This window comes from Oncorhynchus keta, chromosome 4, assembly GCF_023373465.1.
Source record: "Oncorhynchus keta strain PuntledgeMale-10-30-2019 chromosome 4, Oket_V2, whole genome shotgun sequence".
Taxonomy (NCBI): Eukaryota; Metazoa; Chordata; class Actinopteri; order Salmoniformes; family Salmonidae; genus Oncorhynchus; species Oncorhynchus keta.
In genome coordinates, this window is record NC_068424.1 from 26,977,697 (window position 1) to 27,001,198 (window position 23,502).

At 41.7% G+C, this 23,502-nt stretch overlaps 1 protein-coding gene across 1 annotated transcript in view; it reads right to left on the bottom strand.

Annotated features, from left to right (window-relative positions):
• The window catches only part of LOC118372219 (solute carrier organic anion transporter family member 5A1), a 103,124-nt gene extending 80,948 nt beyond the window's left edge, over window positions 1–22,176 (bottom strand). The window contains exons 1-2 of the mRNA XM_035758020.1: window positions 22,065–22,176; window positions 19,837–21,542 (exon numbers count right to left, since the gene is read on the bottom strand). Coding sequence (XP_035613913.1) covers window positions 19,837–20,836 — 1,000 coding nt within the window. The 5' untranslated portion in view covers window positions 20,837–21,542; window positions 22,065–22,176. The remainder of the gene's footprint in view (window positions 1–19,836; window positions 21,543–22,064) is intronic.
• Between the last annotated feature and the right edge of the window lie 1,326 nt (window positions 22,177–23,502).

Here is a 23,502-nt window from a genome sequence, read left to right on the forward strand (position 1 = left end):
ACCAAATTACTTGACACATTGGAAAGAATTAACAAAGTAACAGAGCAAACTAGAATGTTATTTGGCCCTAAACAGAGAGTACACAGTGGCAGAATACCTGACCAATCTGACTGACCCAAACTTAAGGAAAGCTTTGACTATGTACAGACTCAGTGAGCATAGCCTTGCTATTAAGAAAGACCGCCGTGGGCAGACCTGGCTCTCAAGAGAAGACAGGCTATGTGCACACTGCCCACAAAATGTGGTGGAAACTGAGCTGCACTTCCTAACCTCCTGCCCAATGTATGACCATATTAGAGACACATATTTGCCTCAGATTACACAGACCCACAAAGAATTCGAAAACAAACCCGATTTTGCAAAACTAACACTGGGTGAAATACCACAGTGTGCCATCACAGCAGCAAGATTTGTGACCTGTTGCCACAAGAAAAAGTCAACCAATGAAGAACACCATTGTAAATACAACCCACATTTATGCTTAACTATTTTCTCTTTTGTACTTTAACCATTTATACATTGTTACAACACTGTACATATATAGTGCCTTGCAAAAGTATTCATCCCCCTTGGCATTTTTCCTATTTTGTTGCATTACAGCCTATAATTTAAATATGTTTTTATTTGGATTTCATGTAATGGACATACACAAAATAGTACAAATTGGTGAAGTAAAATGAAAAACATTACTTGTTTAAAAAAATGTATTTAAAAAAAAATTTAAAAGGAAAAGTGGTACGTGCATATGTATTCACCCTCTGCTACAAAGCCCCGAAATAAGATGTGGTGCAACCAATTACCTTCAGAAGTCACATAATTAGTTAAATAAAGTCCACCTGCGTGCAATCTAAGTGTCACATATATATAATGTATATATCAGGGGCCTTTCAGTATATATTCTGAAAGGCCCCAGAGTCTGCAACACCACTAAGCAAGGGGCACCACCAAGCAAGCAGCACTTGAATACCAAGGAGCTCTCCAAACAGATCAGGGACAAAGTTGTGGAGAAGTACAGATCAGTGTTGGTTTATAAAAAAATATCAGAAACTTTGAACATCCCACGGAGCACCATTAAATCCATTATAAAAAAAATGGAAAGAATATGGCACCACAACAAACCTGCCAAGAGACGAGGCAACAAAGAGACCAAAGATAACCCTGAAGGAGCTGCAAAGCTCCACAGCTGAGATTGGAGTATCTGTCCATAGGACCACTTCAAGCCGTACACTCCACAGAGCTGGGTTTTAAGGAAGAGTGACCAGAAAAAAAGCCATTGCTTAAAGAAAAAAATAAGCAAACACGTTTGGTGTTCGCCAAAAGGCATGTGGGAGACTCCCGAAACATATGGAAGAAGGTACTCTGGTCAGATGAGATGAAAATTGAGCTTTTTGGCCATCAAGGAAAAGGCTATGTCTGGCGCAAACCCAAAACGTCTCATCAGCCCAAGAACACCATCCCACAATGAAGCATGGTGGTGGCAACATCATGCTGTGGGGATGTTTTTGGAATGATGGATGGTGCAAAATACAGGGAAATTCTTGAGGGAAACTTGTTTCGGTCTTCCAGAGATTTGAGACTGAGACACAGGTTCACCTTCCAGCAGGACAATGACCCTAAGAACACTGCTAAAGCAACACTCGAGTGGTTTAAATGTCATGGAATGTGGTTTAAATGTCATTTAAATGTCATGGAATGGCCTAGTCAAAGCCCAGACCTCAATCCAATTGAGAATCTGTGGTATGACTTAAAGATTGCTGTACACCAGCAGAACCCATCCAACTTGAAGGAGCTGGAGCAGTTTACCTTGAAAAATGAGGCAAAAATCCCAGTGGCTAGATGTGCCAAGCTTATAGAGACATGACCCAAGAAACTTGCAGCTGTAATTGCTGCAAAAGGTGGCTCTACAAAGTATTGACTTTGGGGTGGTGAATAGTTAGTTATACACGCTCACGTTTTTAGTATTTTTTGTCTTATTTCTTGTTTGTTTCACAATAATAATAAAAAATTGCATCTTCAAAGTGGTAGGCATGTTGTGTAAATCAAATGATACAAATGTTAATTCCAAGTTGTAAGGCAACAGAATAGGAAAAATGCCAAGGGAGGTGAATACTTTCGCAAGCCACTGTACATATGACATTTGTAATGTTCTTTTGATACTTCTGTGAGGGTAATGCTTACTGTTCATTTTTATTGTTTATTTTACATTTTGTAAATTATCCACTTCACTTGCTTTGGCAATGTTAACATATGTTTCCTATACCAATAAAGCCGCTAGAATTGAATTGAAGAGAGAGAGAGAGAGAGAGAGAGAGAGAGAGAGAGAGAGAGAGAGAGAGAGATGGGACTTTGAAAGAGCAGGACAGGGATATGTCTGTGAGAAGGGCAAACGTGTGCCCTGTTTGCACCCGAAACATGATCTACCAGACCAGAGGGACATTGTGTGTGTGTGTGCGCGCGCGTCTGTGTGTTAGTACACTACCTTTGGTTGTTTCTAATCAGGACAGGATATATAGGTAAATTGACTAAGCGAGCAGAAAGAGCGAGAGAGAGAGAGAGAGAGAGAGAGAGAGAGAGAGAGAGAGAGAGATGGGATTTTGAAAGAGCAGGACAGTGATATGTCTGTGAGAAGGGCAAACGTGTGCCCTGTTTGCACCCGAAACATGATCTACCTGACCAGAGGAACAGTGTGTGTGTGTGTGTGTGTGTGTGTGTGTGTGTGTGTGTGTGTGTGTGTGTGTGTGTGTGTGTGTGTGTGTGTGTGTGTGTGTGTGTGTGTGTGTGTGTGTGTGTGTGTGTGTGTGCGTGTGTGTGCGTGCGCGTGTGCGTGTGTGTGTGTGTGTGTGTGCGTCTGTGTGTTAGTACACTACCTTTGGTTGTTTCTAATCAGGACAGGATATATAGGTAAAATGACTAAGCGAGCAGAAAGAGCGAGAGAGAGAGAGAGAGAGAGAGAGAGAGAGAGAGAGAGAGAGAGAGAGAGAGAGAGAGAGAGAGAGAGAGAAAGCCATAGACTGAGACCACTACAGATATATCCTGAGTGACTGAAAAGCAGAAGAAGACAGATGTGCTAGACCTTCTGTCCTTACTCTCAGAACACAACAACATAAGGTACATGTAGGGTTGCAATAGCACACTCCATCCACACACGTACTCCCGTACTCACTCACACAGGGGGAGCGAGCATGGGGGGGACTGAGACTCTGAGCAACTCTTCTCTTTCTAAATTTATCGGAGGAGAGCAGAGAGGAGAGCACTCTGTGTGTGTGTGTGTGTGTGTGTGTGTGTGTGTGTGTGTGTGTGTGTGTGTGTGTGTGTGTGTGTGTGTGTGTGTGTGTGTGTGTGTGTGTGTGTGTGTGTGTGTACGGGGACACACACTGGACACACAGGAGTCCTGCTTGCTACAGTATCAGAACAGTTTCTGCTCAAAGATAAAGACAGTGAGATCTTACAGGAGTTCGTATTGCACTGTTAAGAAAAAGACAGACAGACACATAGGGCAATCCAAACAAACCAGTCCTTTCAGCTGACTGCAGTCAATGCAGGCATCAAATCAAATCAAGCTTTATTTATATAGCACATGTCAGACATGGAATGCACCAATGTGCTTCACAGGGGGAAAAAAAGAACAAAAACAATGTGTTTTTGTGAAATGTTTACTACACAACAAACATAAGAGGATTCAAAACAAAAGAAAAACAATAAAAACTGAACAACTAAAAAGCACCCAAAGGTAAAGCAAAGCTAAAAATATGTATTTTAAGATCTCTTTTTAAAATGGCCACAGTTCCAGCCCTGCTTGTAATAAAAGCATGGATGAGTCTCTCTGTATCAGACTGAGAGAAACGGCCACACCTTGGCAATGTTCCTCAGGTGGTAAAAAGCTATTTTGGTCACATTCCTAATGTGTGATTCGAAATTGAGTTCAGAATCTAAAATAAAACCTAGGTTTTTTATCTGGTGTTTTATCTTGATTGCCCGTGAATTACAATGTGCGGCCAGATTCTCTCTCTGTGCTTTGGCACGAACAATAAGCACAATATATACAAAAGTATGTGGACACCCCTTTAAATTAGAGGATTCTGCTATTTCGGCCACAACCATTGCTGACAGGTGTATAAAATCGAGCACACTGCCATGCAATCTCCATAGACAAGCATTGGCAGTAGAATGGCCTTACTGTAGAGCTCAGTGACTTTCAACGTGGCAGTTTGTCAAATTTCTGCCCTGATAAACCTGCCCCGATCAACTGTAAGTAGGGATGCACGATATATCGGTGAACATATCGGAAACAGGCGATATTAGCTAAAAATGCCAACATCGGCATCGGCCCGAAGTCTAGTTTAACGCCGATGTGCAAAACCGATGTCAAAGCTGATGTGCATACCTATACAACATGACGTAATGACGAACACGTGCAACACAGCATTCCTAACTTAGCCCACGATGTCTGCTGCTTGGATCGAGCAGTCAACAAGTCGAGCAGTCATTTGAAAGAGTAAGAACATTTCAGCGAGACAACTCAAAAGGTGAAATCCATTAAAGCCAAGATAATGGAATTCATTGCCCTTGACAATCAACCATTCTCTGTCGTAGGTGATGTTGGCTTTCACCGACTGGTCGAACAGCGGTACACACTACACACTATTTTTCAGATGTTGCCCTCCCGGAGTTACACAGTAATAGCGTCACTGCTATTAGCTTCACGACTGACATTTGGACCAGCGATTCGGTAGCATTCTCTCTTTACTGTGTCAACACCATGTTCGATGCTAGGTACAAGGACAGCTACTTCCATGCAGACAAGAAACAGGGTTTACATGAAATGTTCCATACATAGCTGGATAAGATGGAAACGGACACAGTGACAGGGCGCACCGAGGAAGAGAGGCCACGGACAAACAGAGCTGAAACTTAACTGCTTGACATGTATGATGAAATCCTGGTTGAAAATGAAACGATTGAACAAATGAACAACAAAACAGCACAGCAAGTAAGTGAAAGAAATAGGTTTTGATGATGTTTTACTGGTAACGGGGACATACTAAATGCCAACAAAATACCTTTTCGGTCAGTGTGGTGTGTGTATTAGAGGTCGACCGATTAATTGGAATGGCCGATTAATTAGGGCCGATTTCAAGTTTTCATAACAATCGGTAATCGGTATTTTTTTACGCCTTTATTTAACTAGGCAAGTCAGTTAAGAACACATTCTTATTTTCAATGACGGCCTAGGAACGGTGGGTTAACTGCCTTGTTCAGGGGCAGAATGACAGATTTTTACCTTGTCAGCTCGGAGATTCGTTTTTGCAGCATTACGGTTACTAGTCCAAAGCTCTAACCACCTGCCTTACATTGCACTCCACGAGGAGCCTGCGTGGCAGGCTGACTACCTGTTACGTGAGGGCAGCAAGAAGCCAAGGTAAGTTGCTAGCTAGCATTAAACTTATCTTATAAAAAACAATCAATCTTAACATAATCACAGGTTAACTACACATGGTTGATGATAATACTAGTTTATCTAGCGTGTCCTGCGTTGCATATAATCGATGCGGTGCCTGTTAATTTCTCATTGAATCACAGCCTACTTCGACAAACGGGTGATGATTTAACAAGCGCATTTGCGAAAAAAGCACCAATGTACCTAACCATTAACATCAATGCCTTTCTTTAAAGTCAATACACAAGTATATATTTTTAAACCTGCATATTTAGTTAATATGCTAACATGACTTTCTTATAACTAGGGCAATTGTGTTACTTCTCTTGCGTTCCGTGCAAGCAGTCAGGGTATATGCAGCAGTTTGGGCCGCCTGGCTCCTTGCGAAATGTGTGAAGTCCATTTATTCCTAACAAAGGCCGTAATTAATTTGCCAGAATTGTACATAATTATGACATAACATTGAAGGTTGTACAATGTAACAGCAATATTTAGACTTAGGGATGCCATCCATTAGATAAAATACGGAACGGTTCCGTATTTCACTGATAGAATAAACGTTTTGTTTTCGAAATGATAGTTTCCGGATTTGACCATTTTAATGACCAAAGGCTCGTATTTTTGTGTGTTATTATGTTATAATTAAGTCTATGATTTGATAGAGCAGTCTGACTGAGCGATGGTAGGCACCAGCAGGCTCGTAAACATTCATTCAAATAGCACTTTCATGTGTTTGCCAGCAGCTCTTCGCAATGCTTGAAGCATTGCGCTGTTTATAACTTCAAGCCTATCAACTCCCGAGATTAGGTAGTGTAACCGATGTGAAATTGCTAAATAGTTAGTGGGTGCGCGCTAATAGCGTTCAAGTGACATCACTTGCTCTCAGACTTGGGAGAAGTTGTTCCCCTTGCTCTGCATGGGTAACGCTGCTTCGGGGATGGCTGTTGTCGATGTGTTCCTGGATCGAGCCCAGGTAGGAGCGAGGAGAGGGAAGGAAGCTATACTGTTACACTGGCAATACTAAAGTGCCTATAAGAACATCCAATAGTCAAAGGTATATGAAATACAAAAGGTATAGAGAGAAATAGTCCTATAATTCCTATAATAACTACATCCTAAAACTTCTTACCTGGAATATTTAAGACTCATGTTAAAAGGAACCACCAGCTTTCATATGTTCCCATGTTCTGAGCAAGGAACATAAACGTTAGCTTTCTTACATGGCACATAGTGCACTTTTACTTTCTTCTCCAACACTTTGTTTTTGCAATCTTTAATCCAAATTGAACATGTTTGATTATTTATTTGAGGCTAAATTGATTTTATTGATGTATTATATTAAGTTAAACTAAGTATTCATTCAGTATTGTTGTAATTGTCATTATTACAAATAAATGTTTAAAAAATTTGCCGATTAATCGGTATCTGCTTTTTTTGGTCCTCCAATAATCGGTATCGGTATCAGCGTTGAAAAATCATAATCGATCCACCTCTAGTGTGTATGTGTGTGTAACCTTTAATTAACTAGGCAAGTCGGTTAAGAACAAATTCTTATTTACAATGACGGCCTACCCCGGGCCAAACCCGGACGACGCTAGGCCAATTGTGTGCTGCTCCTATGGGACTCCCAATCACAGCCGGAAGTGATACAGCCTGGATTTGAACCAAGGACTGTAGTGACACCTCTTCACTGAAATGCAGTGCCTTAGACCGCTGCGCACGTGTGTGTGTGTGTGTGTGTGTGTGTGTGTGTGTGTGTGTGTGTGTGTGTGTGTGTGTGTGTGTGTGTGTGTGTGTGTGTGTGTGTGTGTGTGTGTGTGTGTGTGTGTGTGTGTGTGTACTATTTAACTGTTCTGGAATGCTTGAATGGCCGCAAAAAAGTAATATTGGTTATCTGTATCGTTTTTTTTGGCAATGAAAATATTGGATATCGGTATGTAATATCGGTGCATCACTAACTGTAAATATTGTTATTGTGAAGTGGAAAACGTCTAGGAGAAACAATGGCTCAGCCTGCGAAGTGGTAGGCCACACAAGCTCACAGAACGGGACCGCCGAGTGCTGAAGCGAGTAGCACATAAAAATCGCCTGTCCTCGGTTGCAACACTCACTACCGAGTTCCAAACTGCCTCTGGAAGCGACGTCAGCAAAATAACTGTTTGTCGCGAGCTTCATGAAAATGGGTTTCCACAAGCCTAAGATCACTATGGGCAATGCCAAGTGTTGACTTCAGTGGTGTAAAGCTTGCCGCCATTGGGGGAAAGGGGGATACCTAGTCAGTTGTACAACTGAATGTATTCAACTGAAATGTGTCTTCCACATTTAACCCAACCCCTCTGAATCATAGAGGTGCAGTGGGCTGCCTTAATCAACATCCACATCTTCAGCACCCAGGGAACAGTGGGTTAACTGCCTTGCTCTGGGGCAGAATGACAGGGATTTGATCTATCAACTTTTTAGTTAATTCTCTAACCAGCTACCTGCTGACTCTGGAACAGAGGAAACAAATTCTCTGGAGTGAGAAATCACGCTTCACCATCTGTCAGTCCGACGTACAAATCTGGGTTTTGGCGGATGCCAGGAGTACACTACCTGCCCTAATGCATAGTGCTAACCGTAAAGTTTGGTAGAGGAGGAATATTGGTCTGGGGCTGTTTTCATGGTTAGGGCTAGGCCCCTTAGTTCCAGTGAAGGGGAATCTTAACGCCACAGCATACAATTACATTATATATGATTCTGTGCTTCAAACTTCATGGCAACAGTTTGGGGAAGGCCTTCCTGTCACAGAATGACAATGCCCCTGTGTACAAAGCGAGGTCCATAAAGAAATGGTTTGTCGAGATCGGTGTGGAAGAACTTGACTGGCCTGCACAGAGCCCTGACCTGAACCCCATCGAACACCTTTGGGATGAATTGAATCGCTGACTGTAAGCCAGGCCAAATTGCCCAACATCAGTGCCCGACCTCACTGATGTTCTTGTGGCTGAATGGAAGCAATCCCGCAGCAATGTTCCAACATCTAGTGGAAAGCCTTCCCAGAAGAGTGGAGGCTGTTATAGCAGTAAACTCTATATTAATGCCCATAATTTTGGAATGAGATGTTCGACAAGCAGGTGTCCACATACTTTTGGTTATGTAGTGTACCTCAGTCTTGTTTTGATTTAGCTGAAGGAAGTTGCGAGCCATCGAAATATTTAAATCACTAATATAGTCTAATCATTTATTTGTGCAGCTAAAATCCTCTGGTGACACAGAAATGTAAAGTTGTGTATTGTCCGCGGAACAGTCAAAATAAATGCTGTGCTTTCTGGTAACGCTGCCAAGGGGGAACATATATAAACTGAACAGTACCGAACCCAAAATCAAACCTTGTGGAATGCCACATGTGATGTGTATTTTCTATTTAGTTATGTTCACCAAGGTTGACAAAACTCTTGACCGGTTAAATAGGTACCAATTTAGAACTGGACTGGAGAAGCCAACCCACCTCTCCAGTCTATCCAGAAGGACGTCATGGTCAACAGTGTTGAATGCGGAACTTAAATCCAAGAGTACAAGGACAGAGAGCTGTTTGGCATCTGTGTTGGCTCTAAGATACCACTTTAACTAAGGCTGTCTCTGTGCTGTGGTGGGCCCGAAAACCAGATTGGATTTTTAAAAATATATATATATAGTTGGCAGATAGAAAATCATTTTGCTTTTAGAACACCAATTTCTCCAGAATTTTGCTTAGTAATGGAAGGTTAGAGATGGGCTGAAAATGGCTAAAAGCTGAAGAATCTAGATTACTTTTCTTCAGAAGGCATTTCACCACAGCAGTTTTTAGTGCGGTGGGGAAAGTGCCTGTGGACAGGGAGTGATTAACAATAGCTTGCACTTCTTCAGATATGCAATTAAAACCTGTTTTGAAGAAGGTGGTGGGGATAGGCAGGTAGAAGGCCTAAGTTGTGATATTACTTTCCTGAGCATGTCTGTGTCAACCAGGGAAAATAAATCCATAGTGCCTCTGTATGGTAGTCTTGGGCACGTATATCATCAAACCCCTCATTGTTATCTTATCTCTCAAATATGCTGCAAACTCATCACATTTGGAGGAAAGTTCACATAGGTTTGCAGGGGTAAGCTTTATCAGGCCATCAATTGTCAAGAAGAGCTCTCAAATTATTATTAGTTTATAAATGTTTCGAGCTAATTCTTTAGAGCACAACTTCACTGCTCTGGTATCACTGAGGGAGGCGAGGAGTGCATGGAGGGACTGAACCATCCCTTGCCGTTCTGTATGGAAAACGACCTTATTGATTGCAGCAGTGTGTGTGTGTGTGTGTGTGTGTGTGTGTGTGTGTGTGTGTGTGTGTGTGTGTGTGTGTGTGTGTGTGTGTGTGTGTGTGTGTGTGTGTGTGTGTGTGTGTGTGTGTGTGTGTGTGTGTGTGTGTGTGTGTGTGTGTGTGCTTGAATATGTGTCAGTTAAATCTATGGGTCCTTCGTGTCCTCCCAAACAGAGGTAGATGATGTTAGATGATGGCGAGTAGCGATATCGCTGTTTCTAAATGTCATTCTCAGTGATGGAGAAGAGGTTTCTGTGTCGAGTGCGTTTGACCTTTGAGACAGGTCAAAAGCCTTCACCAACAACACGCCTAACCAGAGAATCCTGGAAAGACAAGAGTAGTGCAATCTGAAGTACAGGTTGACCGATAATGATTTTTTTCAACGCTGATACTGATACCGATTATTGGAGGACCCAAAAAAGCCGATACCGATTAATCGGCCAATTTAAAATAAAATACAAATTAATATAATACATCAATAAAATAAATGTAGTCTCAAATAAAGAGTCAAACATGTTCAATTTGGTTTAAATAATGCAAAAACAAAGTGTTGGAGAAGATAGTAAAAGTGCAATATGTGCCATGGAAAAAAGCTAACGTTTAAGTTCCTTGCTCAGAACATGAGAACATTTGAAAGCTGGTGGTTTCTTTTAACATGAGTCTTCAATATTCCCAGGTTTAGGTTGTAGTTATTATAGGAATTACAGGACTATTTCTCTCTATACCATTTGTATTTCATTAACCTTTGACTATTGGATGTTCTTATAGGCACTTTATTATTGCCAATGTAACAGTATAGCTTCCATCCCTCTCCTCGCTCCTACCTGGGCTCGAAGCAGCGTTACCCATGCAGATCAAGGGGAACAACCACTCCAAGTCTCAGAGCGAGTGATGTTTGAAACGCTATTAGTGCGCACCCCGCTAACTAGCGAGCCATTTCACATTGGTTACACCAGCCTAATCTTGGGAGTTGATAGGTTTGAAGTCATAAACAGCTGCTGGCAAACACACGAAAGTGCTGTTTGAATGAATGTTTATGAGCCTGCTGGTGCCTACCATCGCTCAGTCAGACTGCTCTATCAAATCATAGACTTAGTTATAACATGATAACACACAGAAATATGAGTCTTATGTCATTAATATGGTTAGAATCCAGAAACTATCATCTCGAAAACAAGACGTTTATTCTTTCAGTGAAATACGGAACCGTTCCGTATTTTATCTAACGGGTGGCATCCATAAGTCTAAATATTGCTGTTACATTGCACAACCTTCAATGTTATGTCATAATTACGTAAAATTCTGGCAAATTAGTTGGCCCATACACTGACTCTGTGTGCAATGAACGCAAGAGAAGTGACACAATTTCACCTGGTTAATATTGCCTGCTAACCTGGATTTCTTTCAGCTAAATATGCAGGTTTAAAGATATATACTTCTGTGTATTGATTTTAAGAAAGGCATTGATGTTTATGGTTAGATATACATTGGAGCAACGATACGCACCGCATCGATTATATGCAACGCAGGACACGCTAGATAAACTAGTAATATCACCAACCATGTGTAGTTAACTAGTGATTATGATTGATTAATTGATTGTTTTTTATAAGATAAGTTTAATGCTAGCTAGCAACTTACCTTGGCTTACTGCATTCGCGTAACAGGCAGGCTCCTCGTGGAGTGCAATGAGAGGCAGGTGTTTAGAGCGTTGGACTAGTTAACTGTAAGATTGAATCCCTGAGCTGACAAGGTAAAAATCTGTCGTTCTGCCCCAGAACAAGGCAGTTAACCCACCGTTCCTAGGCCGTCATTGAAAATAAGAATGCGTTCTTAACTGACTTGCCTAGTTAAATAAAGATTAAATAAAGGTGTAAAAAAAAATATATATATATATATTTTTTTTAATCGGCCAAATCGGTGTCCAAAAATACCGATTTCCGATTGTTATGAAAACTTGAAATCGGCCCTTCCGATTAATCGGTCGACCTCTAATCTGAACTACAGTAGATGTATAGATAGGAGTAGATCAATGTGAGTACACATATGTTTTAAAAGGCGAGAGGGAGAGAGGGGTGGGGACTGTGAAGAGAGTCTTGTTCCATCCCAAATGGCTCCCTATTCCCGTTATAGTGCACTACTTTTGACCAGGGTCCATGGGAAATAAAGAGCCATTTGGGACACATCCAGGGACAGAAGAGTGGGAGTGTGAGGAGAGAGAGGAAGAGAAGAGGTAAAAGTCACCCCCATGCCTCTGCTGTTTCCATAGTGATAAGGTCAACATTTTACAGGTATGGGGGGCCACTTTTGAGGAATGCCTTCGCTCGCACACACTTATTTTATTTAGGGACGCTCCCCACCTCTTTAAGGAATACCTAGGATAGGATAAAGTAATCCTTCTCACCCCCCCTTAAAAGATTTAGATGCACTATTGTAAAGTGGCTGTTCCACTGGATGTCATAAGGTGAAGGCACCAATTTGTAAGTCGCTCTGGATAAGAGCGTCTGCTAAATGACTTAAATGTAAATGTACATTTTATTTCACCTTTATTTAACCAGGTAGGCTAGTTGAGAACAAGTTCTAATTTGCAACTGCAACCTGGCCAAGATAAAGCATAGCAATTCGACACATACAACAACACAGAGTTACACATGGAATAAACAAAACATAGTCAATAATACAGTAGAACAAAAGAGAACAAAAAGTCTATATACAGTGAGTGCAAATGAGGTAAGATAAGGGAGTTAAGGTTTGAACAGATGAAGAAGGATACACACACCATGTACCACACACTGAGTGCTACATAGCAGACTTGGCTGTGCCAGTCCACTTAATGAGACCCGGACCCTCCTGTACCCCCCCCACCCCGCCCACACACACACACACACAGAAAGAGACACAGACATGGACACACACACACAGAGACACACATACACACAAACAATTTAAAGACAAAGGCAATCCTATTTTTAAAAATAACTGTATCAGGGTCTATTCTGGGTCAAAAAGGAGCTGAGGTGGTGGTCATGGAGGGGTTGTGGTTGTGGTAACTGGTGCGGTCACCCTCCTGTTGGCCGCAGGCCAAAATGTAGCTGTTTTAAAGCTAATTTCTTGCACTTCTACACCTTTTTACATGTGGCGGAGAGAAAATGTTGCAGTTTTAAAGCTAATTTCGTGTTCTACACATTTTGCCATGGCTTATGCTATCTGAGTGACTCAAATGTTATAACAAAATAAATGGGGGCACCATGCCATGACAAAAATACTCCTGAATGTGTCATTTTGGACATTTTAGATTCCCCTGACTGTCTAGCTTTTATTTTGATGATTATTGGTTCTCAAAGATGATTTCATATAAAAAATATTTAGGTCCATGATCTTTTCTACATACTTTCTATCTGCTTTTAGTCGTTTAAGTTAACACTGAATTATTTTTTTTTACTGTTTGGAAATAGGCGGACCAAAAATACACACGCAGAATAAACCCTGTGGTTATCTGTCACTATCGTTATTGACCTTACGTAGAAGTCAACACACCCTCACTCAGGCACGCGCATACCTTAGAAGAGCCAAAGGATTTTTTATCTGCTCATCTCCTATTCACAGTAAGTTGACATGCACAGACAAGTCTCAAGTCCTTGTAATCACCAACAACACTACTGTTGAAATGAAACAGACTATCATCAATGTTGAGCGACGGACTGAACAAAGCCAACACGGTCAACAGAACGCTAGCCTAGCGACTGGTGCCTCTGTCACTGGCTGTATCCCAAATGGAAACCTATTCCTATACGCTCTGGTCAAAAGTAGTGCAAGATAGGGAATATGGTGCAATTTGGGCCACTATCTCTACGAATGCTGCCTCTAATCAGCCTTACAGGGGTGATGTGTTTGCCCAGAGCATCCTGTTAAAGCCAGGGTTAAAGATGGCTAATATCAGAGCCATGTTTTTCTCCCAGTGCAGTCCCAGCCACGCTGGAGTCTTGTGTCGTAAGGGACGCTCAATTATTGGTCCTGCAGGCAGCAGAGCAGTTTGTGTGTAGTGTAGGTGGACTCTGCTAAGCATGCTCCGTAGGGTAGGTAATGATGTGAGGGGCCTTTTCAGCTCAACCTTCAACCCTCCATTCATCTCTCTCCGACACAAACACATACACACAAACAAGGACACATGCAGGCACGCTTACTAATGCATGCAGTGCCTTCAGAAATTATTCATACCCCTCGACTTACTTTTGTTGTGTTACAGCCTGAATTGAAAATAGATCAAATATTAGTTTTTTTCACCCATCTACACACAATACCCCATAATGACAAAGTGAAAACATGTTTTTAGTTTATTGAAAAAGTTTCTTGAAAATTACATATATATTTCATTTAAATACAGTTGAAGTTGGAAGTTTACATACACCTAAGCTAAATACATTTAAACTCAGTTTTTCACAATTCCTGACATTTAATCTTAGTAAAAATTCCCTGTCTCAGGTCAATTAGAATCCCCACTTTATTTTAATAATGTGAAATGTCAGAATAATAGTAGAGAGGATGATTTATTTCAGCTTTTATTTCTTTCATCACATTCCCAGTGGATCAGAAGTTTACATACATACAATTAGTATTTGTTAGCATTGCCTTTAAATTGTTCAACTTGGGTCAAACGTTTCAGGTAGCCTTAGACAAGCTTCCCACAATAAGTTGGGTGAATTTTGTCCCATTCCTCCTGGCAGAGCTGGTGTAACTGAGTCAGGTTTGTAGGCTTCTTGCTAGCACACGCTTTTTAAGTTCTGCCCACACATGTTCTATAGGATTGAGGTCAGGGGTTTGTGATGGCCACTCCAACACCTTGACCTTGTTGTCCTGAAGCCATTTTGCTACAACTTTGGAAGTATGCTTTGGGTCATTGTCCATGTGGAAGACACATTTGCAACCAAGCTTTAACTTCCTGACTGATGTCTTGAGATGCTGCTTCAATATTTCCACATAATTTTCCTACCTCATGATGCCATCTATTTTGTGAAGTGCACCAGTCCCTCCTGCAGCAAAGCACCCCCACAACATGATGCTGCCACCCCCGTGCTTCACGGTTGGGATGGTGTTCTTTGGCTTGCAAGCCTCCCCACTTTTCCTCCAAACATAATGATGGTAATTATGGCCAAACAGTTCTATTTTTGTTTCATCAGACCAGAGGACATTTCTCCAAAAAGTATGATCTTTGTCCCCATGTGCAGTTGCAAACCATAGTCTGGCTTTTTTATGGCGGTTTTGGAGCAGTGGCTTCTTCCTTGCTGAGCGGCCTTTCAGGTTATGTCGGTATAGGACAAGTTTTACTGTGGATATAGATACCTTTGTACCTGTTCCCTCCAGCATCTTCACAAAGTCCTTTGCTGTTGTTCTGGGATTGATTTGCACTTTTAGTACCAACGTACATTCATCTCTAGGAGACAGAACGCGCCTCCTTCCTGAGCGGTATGATGGCTGCGTGGTCCCATACAGGCTTCCTTTTTACTCTGTCATGTAGGTTAGTATTGTGGAGTAACTACAATGTTGTTGATCCATCCTCAGTTTCCTCCTATCACAACCATTAAACTCTGTAAATGTTTTAAAGTCACCATTGGCCTCATGGTGAAATCCCTGAGCACGTTCCTTCCTCTCCGGCAACTGAATTAGGAAGGACGCCTGTATCTTTGTAGTGACTGGGTGTATTGATACACCATCCAAAGTGTAGTTAACCTGTTGATCCGACCCCCTACTTTTTCGAACATTCTGTTAAAAATCGCGCAACATTTCAGCGCCCTGCTACTCATGCCAGAAATATAGTATATGCATATGATTAGTATGTGTGGATAGAAAACACTCAGACGTTTCTAAAACTGGTTAAATCACGGCTGTGACTATAACAGAACGTGCGTTTCATCGAAAAGCGCAGGAAAATCTGATCACTGAAAACTGGAAAATATATCAATGCGCCACTTGAATGTATTGTTGAATGGAAACCACATTACCTGGAGCCGAGGTTGCAATACCTACAGCTTCCACACGATGTCAACAGTCTTGTCATTTGCCTAGGCTTTGTTTCTTGGTCAAACGAACAAGAGACAGCCCATTTCTTCCGGTCTCCAACAGGATATTTTGGTTGAGATTTATCCGGACATTATTTCAAGACGTAGCTATAGAATATACATCGCCCCGTGATCAATTTGATCGATTATTATTATTACTAATACCTAAAGTTGCATTACAAAAGTATTTCGAAGTGTTTTGTGAAAGTTTATCGTCAACTTTTTCAATTTGAAAAAATGACGTTGCGTTATAAAACGCTGTTTTTTTCCTTGATCACACAGTCTTCATAGATCGATATCTAGGACCGATTTAATCGAAAAAAAGACCCAATAGTGATGTTTATGGGATATCTAGGAGTGCCAACAAAGAAGATCGTCAAAGGTAATGAATGTTTTATATTTTATTTCTGCATTTTGTGTAGCGCCGACTATGCTAATTATTTTGTTTACGTCCCCTGCGGGTCTTTAGGGGTGTCGCATGCTATCAGATAATAGCTTCTCATGCTTTCGCCGAAAAGCATTTTAAAAATCTGACTTGTTGGCTGGATTCACAACGAGTGTAGCTTTAATTCAGTACCCTGCATGTGTGTTTTAATGAACGTTTGAGTTTTAACGAGTGCTATTAGCATTTAGCGTAGCGCATTTGCATTTCCAGATGTCTCGATGGGACGCCTGCGTGTCGGGTGGAGGTAAGATTAATAACCACCATGCTCAAAGGAATATTCAATGTCTGATTTTTATTTTCTTTGTGAGGAATTGGGAAACCTCCCTGGTGTTTCTGGTTGAATCTGCGTTTCAAATTCACTGCTCGACTGAGGGACCTTACAGATTGTACAGTGGTTGCTCCACTAAAAGTTGAGTGATTATACTGCGGTACGTAGAGGTCATTTGTGGTTTAGTACGGTACCCTGCGTCACCACTTCATTGCTCCAGACCAGCGCAAGGGGAAGTTAAGAGTCCTGATGATGCTTTTGGGTTCTATAATGTGTCTCTAATTGACAATGAATGGGTGACATAAACCTAAATAGAAACTGATAATTGGGCACAGCTTCAGTATTGCTTACTAAAACTGTTGTTACACTAAGGTTTTTATTATTTTATTTGGATGATTTTGCACTTACTGTAGTAGTGTAGCCCGGTCTTTAATTAAGACATGTTTTGGTTATCCTGACCTGGACACCATGTACAGTATTATAATAGCCCATTATGGGCTGTTAGCAGGACAATATACCTTGACCAAAACCTCTCTGTATTTTGATACTTTGTGGATGGGGCCTCCCCATTGGCGTCGCTATCTAGGTCACCGTATCGCAATGCAAAATGAGTTGCTACAGATACAAGGGTTGGGCGCCACCGGGAGACCCATGAGGCGGCTTTTGGTTTTAATTTAGAATCCTCCAATCCTCTATATCTAATTATTGGCGGAGAGTCACGTCATATTTTTCGATATACTGCAGGCCTACCGTAGGCGACATGAGTCTCACTAGTGTTGAGTAATGTGCTTTTAAAAGTGGTGTAGGTTTTATTTATTTAAAGGGCATATTGAAGTTAGAAGCAATAGGATTTGAAGCAATAGCCTACAACTATTTTAGCACCATTTTGCTCTGTTCTGAGAAAAGCATGGGGACTGGTCTTGATAAATCAATGAGATTTTTATTTTCACTGAATCTTCGTTTGGGTATTGGTTAGATGAAAATGACACAATTAGGGTGTAGAAATGTTATGCTCTTAGTGTATCCTTTATTTAACTATTCAAGTCAGTTAAGAACACATTTTTATTTACAAGGACAGCCTACTCCTTCCTCCCCAACTGGGAATTGAACCCCGGTCTCCCACGTGCCTGCACAACAAGGGGATTCTTTAGCTAAATAGCCGAGCACTGTATCCTACTCCCGCCCATCACGTTGTACAGTGCCATATTTTCTGTTCCATTCCAATGGAAACAACATAATATTAATCGAATTAATTAATCAACATTTCTTAAAATAAGTCCCATATATTATGTTCTTACAAAAAAGTTTTAAATTCTCTAGCACAGCCACTATTGAAGGCTATGAAACGCTTCTCAAAGATGCCCTCTGGTGGTCAAACTAGCACTAACTAGCATTAATGCTACCAGTGGTTGGCAATTAAATAACGTGCCATAGAATTCTGCGGCACCACGCAAGCTGTGCTGCAGTACGCTGCAACTTTTAAACGACGAACCACTCTATGTGTGGTGTACAGAGATGAGGTAGTCATTCACAAATCATGTTAAACACTATTATTGCACACAGGGTGAGTCCACGCAACTTATTATGTGACTTGTTAAGCACATTTTTACTCCTGAACTTATTTAGGCTTGCCATAATAAAGGGGTTGAATACTTATTGACTCAAGACATTTCAGCTTTTCATTTTTAATGTGTAAACATTTCTATAAACATAATTCCACTTTAACATTATGGGATATTGTGTGTAGATGAGTGACACAAAATCTCAATTGAATCCATTTTAAATTCAGGCATTTTAAATGCAGTGGCAGCCACGATTTAGCAGTATAGGGGAAGCACTGACGTAACACCCTGTCTCTAAGCCAGTGTTGGGACATTAAGCAGCTGTTACCCCAGACTGAGGGTTGTCCCCTTTGCCCCAATTACCCAGCTGGGGGGTATGGGCAGACTGCCCTCTAGATCCTGCCCTTAAGAGTCCAACCCACCACCCTGTGTTTACATTATTTATCACATCATTAGTCTGCTCATAATTGACATAATTGTGTACAGACTGCTGACAGCCTGCCTTTGTTAGAGTTCCATGAAGTTGTGAGGTGAACTACAGAGGAAAGGCTCTAGTCATAAGGAGACATTGTAGGATTTGGGTTCTACAGGGGGCTAGACTAGTCGAGTAGAGATATGGTAGAGAGATATGGAAGACCATCCCTCACCATAACCTCCACATGTGCCGGTCTAGCCACATTTATAACGGAACCCAATCAGCAAAGCTAATTGAGACTAATTCTGTTAGCGACGGCTAATTGTGTGTCCCCAGAGCTCTGAGAGGAATGTATGTTCCCGTCCCTGTTCCTCACCCGACCTCTATGCAAAACAGAACGCATTGGAGAACGTACAATATGAGAACCAGGGTTGGGGTTAATTCCACTAATTAAATCATAATTAAATTCCCTCTGACTGTAAATTCAATTCAATTTAAATTCCTCAGAATGATTGTCACTATACTAGTTATACTGGAAATATAGAAATACAAGTTTAAATTATTATTTTTAAATCCTGCAGTCAATGTTTTATACTAAGTGCATTAACTCCATTACGTAACTGTGAAATGTACACATATTGAATTCTAATTCAATTCAATTCCAAAGATAAAATGTTTTTACAATTCCAATACAAAAAGTTTAATTCCAATTCAATTCCAATCCCATAACCTGAAGATTGTTTAAATTCATTTTTTTTTTACTCGACCTTAAATAATTCCACTGCACAACCTCACCTCCACCCCCCAAAAAGTATTTTGTGAACTAACACTTGCACTTTACTTTTCTTCCCACCTTACTAACTCTAACTTTGCTGATAGCTACTTTATTGTGGGAAAATGTACTTATTATGACTCTGATATGGTTCTCCCAACCTAGCATTCTTACGATGAATGCACTAACTAAGTCGCTCTGGATAAGAGTGTCTGCTAAATGACTCAAATGTCAATGTTAATGTAAACATAAATTATCCACTTCATGAGTGAATTCAAGAATTTCTAATTGAATTGGAATTGACCCCAACTCTGATGAGAACATATGACAGCACTATGAGAACTTGACGTGAACCTCAAGATCCGCAAAATTCCACTTTCCCGGGATATATATATACTGTATTGTATTCACAAGCTACATACGTTTAATAACACCTGAAACAGTCAGTAGCCCAGTTTACTCAGCAAAGGGGCCCAGTAAAAACCTTTCTGACCTCAGCTTGGTAGAAATTAGATTGTTCTAACAGATATATAACGATTAATCAAATGTGTCTTACCGAGGTAGAGGGAGGCATTCTCCTTCTTGACGTTGTCGTCCAGGTAGGTGGGTCCCAGGGTATAGATGGGCGTCGACCCCATACCCACCAGGATCTGTGCACAGATAAATAGCGCCACGTACAGGTTGTGTTCGTTACCCTCCTGGTCTCGGGGGCACGACGCCACGTCCAAGGCATCCCGCCCGCTGCCGTTCCCGCTCTGGCACAGACCCTCGTGGCCCGTGGACGAGTTGAGCTCCTGGATCTGGTAGGGTGGTGAGATGAAGTGTGGCAAGGAGAACAGAGCCGCCCCTACGGCTATGAACACCCCTCCTACCGCCAGCCAACGCGGCCTCTGACCCCTGCCTCCAAAGTAGGAGATGAAGACGACGACGAAGAGAGAGCCGATGTCAAAGCAGCTGACAAGAAGGCCGGACTCGGAGCTGCGGAGGCTGTAACGCTTCTCGATGGTGGTGATGACGCTACTCAGGTAGCCCGATACCATCAGCGACTGGATGAACGTCAGGTAGCACATGCAGAACAGGAAGCAGCGCGAGTCGGCCAGGATGGCTTGCACATACTTCCTGGCGGGGATACGGAGGAAGCGGGTTAAAGAGAAGCCTAGTTTCTTATCCCTGGCTCCAGTGGCCATGGAGCTTCTCAGCCCCATCAGGCTGGAGGCCGAGGGGGACTGGAGCTTGAAGTCTGTCAGAGAGGAGGGAGACTCTGCCTGGCTAGAGTCAGGGTCAGTGGGGGTTTGGCGATGGAGCTGGCTGCTGTGGTGGTCGGTGGCTGCTGTGGCCATGGAGGTTTGGGTGGTAAGGACCAGACGTGGTTCCCCCAGCAGAGGCTCATCACAGCCTGACAGAGAGGGCCCATTCAGGATGGGGAGACTCTTGGACTTGAAGCAGCTCCCTGTGTCATGGGTCATGTACTGATACTGGTTCTGGAACTGTAGGACCTCACGGACCTCCAGGGAATCTGATAGGTCGGAGCCCGTCTCGTCGTTGTCTGATGACATCGTGTTTGTTGGGCTACTGAAGATAACTAAGGCTTGAGTAATCACTGTATCTCAGTTTAGCTTATTTGGATCCCCAGTATCTGTTGCTCGTGCAGCAACTACTCTTTCTGAGGGCCAGTGTCTCAGAGTGGATAGCTAGAGCCACATTAGCACACAGTACTAGTGTGACGACCACTACTTCTGGGCAGACAGCAGTAGAAAGTACACTGCCCTGACAGTAGATATGGAGACCTGTGTTGGTGCTGGTGGGTCTCTCTAGCAATGGACATGATTCAGCAGCATTGCTGTTTGCACTTAGCAGAGCAATGCTGCGTTGCTTATATCACAAACATACTATGTATGCTCCTCATTTTTGGGCTAAAATAAATACAAATATCTCACAAACAATTAAACAGCGCTATCTGGGTTGAATAGAAAAACATAACGTTTTTCAACTGTGTGATTCCAGCGAGCCAGCCCAACCGTTATTTCTATGATGTAATTCTGTTGACAGGCAACACGCAAGCGAAACACTAAGGGAACTATGTAAGCTATCTGAGATGTTTGGATTTGGAGAAGATAATAGGTCCTTTGTATAGTTTTGTTTTTTTCAGTCCTGTTTTTCGTTTTTCTGGTCAGTGGTGATTTGATAGCTCTTTGTTTAGTTGTCACTGCATTAAGTCCTCATGGGGAAGCTTGTTTCTCTCTCAAACAGCTGAGCAGAATCCTACAGAGAAATGACAGTGGAGACAATTTACCACAAAAGCATTCACCTGACAGCACTTTGTGACACAAACTGGTGTAAGAAGGGCTTTATAAATACATTTGATTGATTGACAAATAGGCTATTCTCCATGTGTACAAGGTTGTTACATGTGTTATATATCCATCGTGGATCGTTTTTCCTATATCCCACTCGCAACATTGTGTCATTTTAGAAACAAGTCATACGATATAGGTTACATATTCGATGAATAACGGTCAACAAGAAACAGTAATTTCTTACAAAACAAATCAACATAATTGAGCCGAAATTAAAACCTGCCATAGCAAATCTCCCGTTCTGTCAAGCGATGAATTCAGAGAACAATGAAAAACACCACTGGTTACCCTTTCAGAAAATATAGGCTACATGATTCAAGTAACTATTCAGACATACAGCTGTAACCGTTCTTGAACCTAACTGTTATGTTGACACCAAACTTCCAGAATGTAAAGAGAAAAACGACCGTAAGATGCCTTCGTTTACCGTATTGAGGCTCGAATCCTCGCGCAGGACCGAGAGACGGAAGTAGGCTGTTGTCTCCGAGGCTGACAGTCAGTGAATGAGATTGCGGATGGTGTGGGGGAATAGGCTAATGTAAAGGGGCGAATTATTTTTCACGCAAGCGACCGGGATTTGTAGTCCTTCCATCGCAATGCTCTCCCTTAATTCCCCTTACGTTCTCTCCAAACATGAGAAACAAGTGGTGATTGTCTGCTCTAGCCTACTCTGATTGTCGTGAAAACGACACGCGGAGCGTCAGAAAAGATGATGTATGTTTCGCTATAAATGTAATTGATAATGTGGACAGTGAGACACAAAGTCAGCCGCTCAGCTCATTCAGAACACAGCATTATAATCGACAGCTGGGACCCTCGTTGACCCCACCGGGGATTGACTGCGAGAATGAATTGGCTATTTGCACAATCGCCTCTATTCTTGGGGGGAAAAAACCTTACTGCAGCCACTTATCCAGAAGTTGCATGGCATTTGAATTGAAAGTAAGGAATACTTTCAATTCAAATGCTATGCAGCTTGTAAACTCAATGTATGTGAATTCATTTTAAAGCATTGCGTTTGTTGTTTGCTGCTGCAGTTTTCTCCATATATATCAAGGATGCTTTCTAGCATAATGTTCTCTATAAGTTCAAACGTATTTAAGTAGCCTATGTTTTATTCAATACCTTATTAGCTTTGTTATTAATTAGCCTACATAGGTAAACACATTGGAGCTTTGTGAATAAACTGTAAATAAAGCATTAATATATAACTATTAGCCCCCGCCTTCAAATAACCTAGAGCAGGGGTACTCTGTTAAAAACCCTGTAAAGCCCTGTAAAGTGGCCATGAATTTGACAGTAATCTTAAAGGCAGCTCTGTGGCAAGTACAATTCTGTATGTCTTATTACAGTACACCTACTATAATCAGGGGTGTCATGCACCCCAGACATCTGAGGGGGCACAAAGTAGATGAGGATGGCTGGGGGGTGGTCCGGAGACGGGCTTACATATCCAAGCATCTCCGTTATTATCTATGCATAGTCACTTTAATAACTCTACCTACAGTTGAAGTATTATTTAACAAACTATAGTTTTGGCAAGTCAGTTAGGACATTACTTTGTGCATGACACAAGACATTTTTCCAACAATTGTTTACAGACAGATTATTTAACATAATTCACTGTATCACAATTCCAGTGGGTCAGAAGTTTAATACACTAAGTTGGCAAATTCCAGAAAATGATGTCATGCCTTTTAGAAGCTTCTGATAGGCTACTTGACATAATTGACATAATTTGAGTCAATTGGAGGTGTACCTGTGGATGTATTTCAAGGCCTACCTTCAAACTCTGTGCCTCTTTCCTTGACATCATGGGAAAATCAAAAGAAATCAGCCAAGACCTCCACATTTATTTTTAGACC